At 38.9% G+C, this 8,885-nt stretch overlaps 1 protein-coding gene across 1 annotated transcript; it reads right to left on the reverse strand.

The window, feature by feature from the left end:
* Window positions 1-3,050: 3,050 nt before the first annotated feature.
* On the reverse strand, window positions 3,051-7,957 carry LOC143942288 (olfactory receptor 6N1-like). The gene is made up of 2 exons (XM_077463523.1): window positions 7,844-7,957; window positions 3,051-5,029 (listed from the first exon to the last, which is right to left on the reverse strand). The coding sequence occupies exon 2, from the start codon at window positions 5,009-5,011 to the stop codon at window positions 4,091-4,093; it is 921 nt and encodes a 306-aa protein (XP_077319649.1). The 5' UTR covers window positions 5,012-5,029; window positions 7,844-7,957; the 3' UTR covers window positions 3,051-4,090.
* Window positions 7,958-8,885: the final 928 nt, after the last annotated feature.

Here is an 8,885-nt window from a genome sequence, read left to right on the forward strand (position 1 = left end):
AAAATAAAAAAAATAACGAATAACGTGAGGTACAAAGCAGTATCCTGGATGGGTAGAGTAAATGTAATAAAAATGATTATTCTCCCTATTATTAACCACTTTCCGCCCGCCCTATAGGCAATTGACGGCTGCAAAGTGGTTTCATAATCCTGACCGGACGTCATATGACGTGATCAGGATTATGAGCCGCTGCGCGCCCCCGGGGGCGCGCATCGCGGCGATCGTTGTTGCGGGGTGTCAGTCTGACACCCGGCAACTACGATCTCGGTAAAGAGTCTCCGACGGAGACTCTTTACCATGTGATCAGCCGTGTCCAATCACGGCTGATCACAGTGTAAATGGGAAGAGCCGGTGATCGGCTTTCCCTCACTCGCGTCTGTCAGACGCGAGTAGAGGAGAGCCGACCGGCTGCTCCTCTGACAGGGGGGTCTGTGCTGATCGATTATCAGCACAGCCCCCCCGAGGATGCCCACACTGGACCACCAGGGACGCCACTAGACCACCAGGGAAAAGGTAATAAAGGTCATAATCCTCCCTAGACCACCAGGGATGCCAGTCAGCACAATGGGTGCCAATCAGTGCCCATAATGGATGCCAATCAGTGCCCACAATGGGCATCACTGATTGGCATGCATTATTGTTTGGCACTGATTGGCATCCATTACTATAGTATAACACCGATGCCGCCTATGAGTGCCCACCTGTGCCGCCTATGAGTGCCCACCTGTGCCGCCTATGAGTGCCCACCTGTGCCGCCTATCCAAGCCCATCCGTGCCCATCCGTGCCGCCCATCCGTGCCACCCATCCGTGCCGCCCATCCGTGCCAGCTATCAGTGCCAATTTGTGCCACCTATCAGTGCCCGTCGGTGTCGCCCATCCGTGTCGCCCATCCGTGTCGCCATCCGTGTCGCCCATCAGTGCCACTTCATTGGTGCCACATTGGTGCCCATCAGTGCTGCCTTATCAGTGCCCATCAGTGTAGCCCCATCAGTGAAGGAGAAAACGTACTTATTTACAAAGTTTTGAAACTGAAACAAAAAAAAACATTTTTTTTTTCAAAATTTTCGGTATTTTTTTATTTGTAGCGCAAAAAATAAAAATCGTAGAGGTGATCAAATACCACCAAAAGAAAGCTCTATTTGTGGGAAAAAAATGATAAAAATTTCATTTGGGTACAGTGTAGCATGACCGCGCAATTGTCATTCAAAGTGCGACAGCGCTGAAAGCTCAAAATTGGTCTGGGCAGGAAGGTGTTTAAGTGCCCTGTATTGAAGTGGTTAATTATACATTTCAAATGATTCCTGTTCCGGTCCCAATGTGTTTCTTTAGGAAATTAAAAACATTAATGATGACTTTCATATGGCCCCTGAAACGAGCACGTATACCATATAAAGTTTTAGTAAAGGGAAAAGACAAGGGGGGAGTAGCACTACCAGATGTTAAGAAATACTATGAGGCAATAATAATAGCTAGAGTAGCAGACTGGATACATAATCAGAAGGAAAAAGGTTGGGTAAACCTGGAAATGAGACTGAGTGGGGTACCGCTAGAAAAAATGGTATGGATACCATCGGAACAGCGGAACTTAGGAGAAAACACAAGTAATTTAACGAGACATACGTTAAGAGTATGGGATAGCATTAATAGGGCACATAACTGGACTCACAATTCACCTTTAATGTCACTTTTGGACACGGATTATTTTTTGCCAGGGAAAGAGGAACGATTGTATTTTAGTAGATGGGCAAGTAAAGAGGAAATAAAATTAGGAGAAATGATTAAAGGGAATAGGTTATATACATATAGGGAACTCACACAAGAATGGGGACATAAACCGTTAGATAAATGGAGGCACACTCAAATTTTACACTTTGCACAAAGTTTACCACGGCCGTTACGGGGACTAGAGTGTCTTAGACCTCTGGAGAATTTATTGAAGCATAACAAGTGTTTAGTTCGAAAAGTATCAAAAATCTATAAAATATTAAGACAGGAAATGGATTTAGAATTTCCGAGATTTTTAGGGAAATGGGAAGAAGATTTAGGTGCACTAAGGAATGAGGAACACAGGATAAAAATATGTAAACTGACTCACTCAGTGTCAAGAGAAGTCCATATGATAGAGATGTCTTATAAATTACTATCAAGATGGTATATGACCCCCCAAAGTATGCAGAGGTTTACAGGGGCACAGCAGGCACTGTGTTGGAGGGAGTGTTCGGAGGAGGGCTCCCTCTCACATATTTGGTGGAGTTGCTCCAAAATATCTCCGTTTTGGGATAAAATTGTAGAAATCATAAACTTAGTGACACAAAAGAAACTTAAGAAAAACCCCTGGACATGCCTTTGTCACGACACTGAATTAGGAATAACACAATATATAAACACGATAGTCCCCCATCTCCTGAATGCTGCTAAAGTTCTGATTCCTCGCTATTGGAAATCCAAACAAATTCCAAGAATTACGAAATGGGTACAGAGGGTGGAGCAAACGAGGATAATGGAAGAATCATTACATAAATTAAAAGATAAAGAGGAAGAAGATCATGGGGAGTGGCAACAATAGCTGGCATTGTTGGAGAGGGAGGACTGTCGTGAATTAATTGAGGGATAAGGGGACAGAGAGGGAGAGGACATCGGGTAGGAAAATTAATTTTTTTTTATTTTTTTTGGGGGGAGGGTTAAAGAAAGTAGGGAGTATAAGTAATTTTTTGTAATGTATTTATATGTGATCAAATGTAAAACTATTTATTAAAGGTAATGAAAAGAAAAACAAAAATTTGCCACAATGATGTCAAAAGAAGTTAGTGGAGATATGAACATTGAGTTGATTACACTCCGCGAGATAAAGTAACAGACTGAGATGGTAAAAAAAAAAAAAAAAGATGTAAAATGTATTAAAACATTAAAAAATATTTCAAACATTTCAAAATTTTTGTTTACATTTGTTTAAAAGTGTGTGTGTGTGTGTGTGTATATATATATATATATATATATATATATATATATATATATATATATATATATATATAAACACACACGCACATACACACACGCGCACACACACACACATATACATACATTCCCCACACACTTGTGTTTGAGTTTTGGGGTGCACACCCTAATGCAATAGGCTACGCACACCTATTATCAATAGCCTGTGAGTGTGGTGGTACCTGCAATCATATTCCATTGAGAATTACAAACATTTGTCTGCTGGTGGGGTGGGTGGGAAGCAGGCAGTTTGGGGATCCCATTTGCACCATGTTACACATTAAATATGGATGGTAGAAAAGGTGAAGATAACCTTTAAAGTGTATGTCCAGTTTACCAAACTTCTTTCTTAGATTTGAAAGTGGAGAGTGGTTGAGCCCCTTTTGGTTTTTACTGCTATCTAGAACTCCTTTAAAGAACTTCCCCTCATTTTTGCTGAGAATGGTTTCACCATGCAGAGAGTAAGAGAAGCACAAAGGCTATATTCTGCACACTGGTAAAGTCAAGGTATCTTGATTTTACCAATACATTTTATTGCCTAGGGAAAGGAGGACAAAGTGAAATCACAGAGCTTATTTTCCTTTTTCATAAAGTATTGAAAAAAAAAATTAAAGTGCTTTTTGAAAAGCTGTCCTCATGACTCAGGTCCAGGACAGGTTTGTTCTTATTTTCAGCACACAAGCCCTGTTGAAAGAAGATTTGCAAGCCTCTGAAATGTGTTTCATATTTATCCTGACGTCAGGAACCCAGACTGGACTGAACAAATTAGAGTAGCACTCTCATTATTCCAATACATTTTCTAGGAACTCCTTGAAGTACCCCTGTTGACAGAGAGCCACCACCAAGTCCAAAGATCTGACAGATGTCCACCAAAAGGGTCCAGTGCTTTTAAAATACAAATATATATTTTCCTCCATGACACACGATAGGAGAGGTTTATATAGGTCCTGAATGATAAAAGCTCTGTTCATTTTTCATCCAATTATTTTGTAAGAAAAAATTATAATTCTTGTTTCACTTTCATTGTACGTTGCAGAGAGAGTATTGAAATCAAAGACCGGAATGTATATGATAAGGCTAGAGGTTGTGATTTCTCTAGAACTTGAAAACGTTTAACTTTTTAAAAGCGTCCTTCACATCTTTATTTCTTAAAGTATAAATAAAAGGATTTAAAAAAGGAATAACAATGGTGTACATAAGGGCAAGAAATTTGTCATAATGGCTACCCTTTGGCTTTATGTACACTATGATAACTGAAGTATAGAATAGGCAGACAACAGTGAGATGGGAGGAACAAGTGGAGAATGCTTTGTATTTACCTTCTACGCTCTTAATTTTGGCTATGGTAACAATTATGTGTGTGTAGAAGCCTAAGATAAGAATGAAAGGAGTCAAACTGGCAAAAACAGCCGCAATGCTTGTGGCTAAATTACTAATCAGGGGATCAGAACATGCTAAATTCTGCACCGGAGCCAAATCACAGAAAAAGTGGTTAATTTCATTGGGTCCACAGTATAACAAGTCAGCTGTGAAAATGGTGGGGATTAAAACAATGATAAAGCCTACTACGAAAGGAAAAATTGCTAAAGCACTGCAGACCATATTATTTATAATTGCAGAATACCTTAAAGGATGGTTAATTGCTAAATCTCTGTCGAAAGCCATAACTGTAAGCAAGTAACACTCTGTTACACCAAGTGCGTTAAAGGCATACAACTGGGCGAAGCAATTCACGAAAGAGATCCTTCTGTCTGCTGAAATCAAATTGGCCAGGAGTTTTGGAATTGTAACAGACACAAAGGAGATTTCTAAAGCAGCAAAGACACTGATGAAAAAATACATTGGACAATGCAGGGAACTTCCAGTTCTAACAAGGGTGATAACAACTGAGTTTCCAGCAATACTTATAATGTACATTTGGAGTACAATAATGAAAAGTAAAATTTGGTACTTTTGGAAATTGGAAAAAGCCAGCAGAATAAATTCTTTCACTGTTGTTTTGTTTAATTGTTCCATTGTTCATAATGTGTATATCTAAGAAAGGTAGTAGTGATAAAAACAAATATTTACAAAGAATTAACAGTGCTATGATATACATTCTAGAACAGTGATGGTGAACTTTGTATTGAAACTACATTTCCCATGATGCTCAACTACACTGCAGAGTGCATGAGCATCATGGGAAATGTAATTCCAAAACATCTGGGGTGCCAAGGTTCGTTATCACTGTTCTAGGATAATTTATTACATAACCATATTCCAGGTCTTCAGGTGGATAGCTCTGGTGGGTGTACACACATAGCTTTTTCATTCTGCGAACAGGATGAAGAAAAAAAAAAATGATTCTCCTATCCACATAAGCGAGGTGGATGATGGAATTCTCCCCATTGTGCTATTGTATTCTGACAGAGGGACTTCTCTGTTGCCAGAATACACTGATCAGAGCTGCGGCCAGTTGGTTGCAGCAGCTGATTGAGTGAAGGTTTTCCAGCAGTCCCATTTGATAAAAGTTGATCCACTGATTCACTTTTGTCGAACAGGGATGGTTTGAAAAAAGGGGCCCCCCTTTCTGCCCTGAAACATGTAGCCACATCCCTTCACCCAGCCCAGAGAGGTACTGTTTTGGAGCCGCAGCCATCTTGCCACTTTTGGAAGCTGTTGATGCTTATGTTCCAGCCTTAAGCCTGACAGCTGCACTTCCTTCAAGAACTTTGCTTCAACCAGCCACGTGCCTGCTGAGCTCTGCAGCCTCAGGTTGATCCTATGGTGGTCTACATGGGTCTATGACAAGCCTTGATCTACTTTTATCTAGTGAGTGCACTTTAATTGTTTTGTATGCCTTTTTAAATAAATCGCTATACCTAGATGAAGGTGCCCTCTTGTGTTTTTTTTTTTTATATGTGCATTAGGATCTCAAGACCTAATTTGAGTGGAACTGCATCCATTTTACCTGGTGTTCCTGACCACTTTCCTGGCCCTTTTATGTGCCCCATTCAATGACAGTTTGTTTCCAGTCAGCGCAATAGCTTATTCTTTTTGGGTACCCCACGCTGGAATGTAATGTTTATACTCCATGATGTTATCAACACCAGAATACAAGAGGACTTAGAGACTTGAAAAAGAGGGCCATGCCTCTGAAACATGTAATCCCAGCAACTAACATCTTGTCTTTTGCTGATAGTATTTCTGACACCTTTTGAATGAAGTGGAGGCTGCAGCTGTCCCTGGATGCTTTAATTTATTGTTGTCATAGACACAGTGCTGTAGTAATTGGACTGTGGATGAGCACAAGCATGAGATATAGCTTTTGTGCTTTATGTTTTATAGTGTTTATTGGATCCTAGCAACAGGTGACGCTCCTGACAGTGTATATACAAACATATGCAATAATCCACATCCAGCATACAGTATATGTCCAGCCTATATATGCCACTTTGTGTCCTTCATGCATGCAGTCGTATACTCCATGCCCTAGGCAATCATTCTCTCTCTAGTAGTTAAATCTTCCCTTGATGTACACATTTTTCCCCCTTATTTACTAAGATAAAGAGAACACTGATTAGTTGATCAAACACTTGACCTTGCTGTTAAGCAATACTCAGGTTTTCTTTGAAATGCTTAAGACCCTACCTGTAGTTATTGACGATAACAATTAGAGTGTAAGTCCACCTTAACACTAAAATCCCTGCATCTACAGACATCCACAATCTAACTCTAACCTATCTAGCCTTGTAAATAAAAAATTAATGTACATACCTTTTTTGAAGCCGATACGGTCTCCAGCAATGGACGCTCTGCAGAGGACACAGCCGACAATGGCTGTCTAATGAATGCGGAGTGACGTCACCCACAGACTTACTATGGGGCTTCTGTTATCAGACGTGTTCTCTGCTCCCAACTCCACAGAGAAGCTGCAGCTGACAGTTCAGCGTGGGATCGGTTTGGATTGGCTTCAAAAAAGGTACGTATACTGATTTCTTCTTTACAGGGCTAGATAGGTTTGTGTTAGATTGTGGATGTCTGTAGCTGCAGGGATTTTAATGTTAGGGTTGACTTCTACTTTAAGGCCAGCTGTGTTATCCATAACCCTTGTTCTTTTAAACAGCAGGCTGTATTGACTTTATGAATAGAATCGGCAGAGGAAGAGTGTGTCAATTCATTTCCTCAAGTATTCAGTCCTAAGGATTTTCCTTTTAATGTGTAAATGCAGTTACAGCTGCAATTAATGTGCTATCTGTCTGTACATCAAAATTGTATATATATATATATATATATATATATATATATATATATAATATTTTTTTTCTTACAAGCACAACAGCCCCCATGTGGAAACATGATCTTACTTTGTCAAACCTATCATAACAATAATGCATTTTTACTTTTGATGACATAGGAGTAAATTTAGGCTCTTAATGCTAAATGTGGTATTGTGAAAAAAGTCCAAAATATGCAAAAAAAAAGCTTAAAAATAACTAAAATTAAACAGTTATGCTAATTGCATATCATTGAATGTCATAAACCTAAAAGTAGAACTATACAAACCTAAAGAAATCTCAGTAATAACTAAGTTATTTATTTAAAAAAACACCTGAAATCAATATGCTCAGGTATGAATGCAGCCTTAGTTTCTGGATATAAAAAATCCATTACACACAATTTTATTCACGTGATCTGATATGCAAATTTACAGAAAATGTATTAGAATGGCTATGATTGTATAGTGATTTAGTGATCATGTATGTAAATATAACCTGCAGCTCAAATTGTTCTGGCTGTGCATTTTCAAATAGGATCTGTATTTAAATGGCACTTGTAGTTTTACGTATAGACAGTATGTATATTTACCTGTATGTAAATATGAAAGAACTGCTCTTTGAAAACCTTTTTAAAATGCCTTCTTTTTTAGCCTAAACAGGGAACACATGGCTTAGTATTTATATCTTAGGCATGGCAATTAGAACGTTCCAATTAGCAACCTACTTAGGATGAGGGAGCAATAATATTGTGGTGACTGATAACTAGTAATTGTTATGAGGTTTATTATGGGACTTTCAGTTGCCTAATTTATAACTAACAAGATCCTTAGAGGATATTCATTAAACCCGTCTACTGTTTAAGTATTGTCTACCTTGTAAGGATTCAGAATGAATAAAATAAATCTAAATAAAATATTAAACATTGTGGAAAAGGGTTAATACTGATATCACCATCATCATCATCATCAATTAATGTTTATTATTAATCATCATCAATCATTATTATCAATCATCATCTTTTAATTACTATAGGCAACATTTTTAGTTTTGCTCCTTTTCTCATATATTATTAGGAAGGGAACAAATAGAGGAGGGTGAAGGTGGGGGCCAGAGATAGAGAGAGATGATAGGGTAAGGTTAAAGAGAGAGGGAGACTGATAAAGAAATAAAGGTGGAGAGGAAAAAAAGGAGTGTTGGGAGTGTGGGGAGGGTGGTGGGAAATCAATGGGAGTAAGAGAGCGGGTAAGAAGGTGTGTACAAGCTGGAAAGTTTCTCAGTGTCTGAAAACCGGCCTAAAACTGGCTATATGCTAATCAAAATTTGAGCGGTTCAGCAGGTACCAGCCAAATTTTGACCAGTTCGTGGCTGTCCCTGCCCAACAGAAATCAATTGTTTAACTTCTGCTCAAGGGGAGAGATGGAAAACATTTGTTGATCTGTAACTACAGTGTGTTCTGACAGCGATGGGTCCCATTTATGTGGATTAAAAAAAAATGAATTGTCTATGGCCAGCTTAGATATAAGTAAGGTGGAAAGGAAAATACTTTTTTATTTTGTCCAAATATAGTTTTATTGATTTTTCAAAAATAGGGCAAGGCCCACAAAATACAATAGTAGCCTTTAACAGTGAGC

This window comes from Lithobates pipiens, unplaced genomic scaffold (assembly GCF_037356315.1).
Source record: "Lithobates pipiens isolate NorthernLeopardFrog02 unplaced genomic scaffold, aLitPip1_a1.2 Scaffold_30, whole genome shotgun sequence".
Lineage (NCBI taxonomy): Eukaryota > Metazoa > Chordata > Amphibia > Anura > Ranidae > Lithobates > Lithobates pipiens.

Bases quoted from the DNA above. Each gene is read 5' to 3' on its own strand.
- LOC143942288 (XM_077463523.1), bottom strand. From the start codon at position 5,011: ATGGAACAATTAAACAAAACAACAGTGAAAGAATTTATTCTGCTGGCT.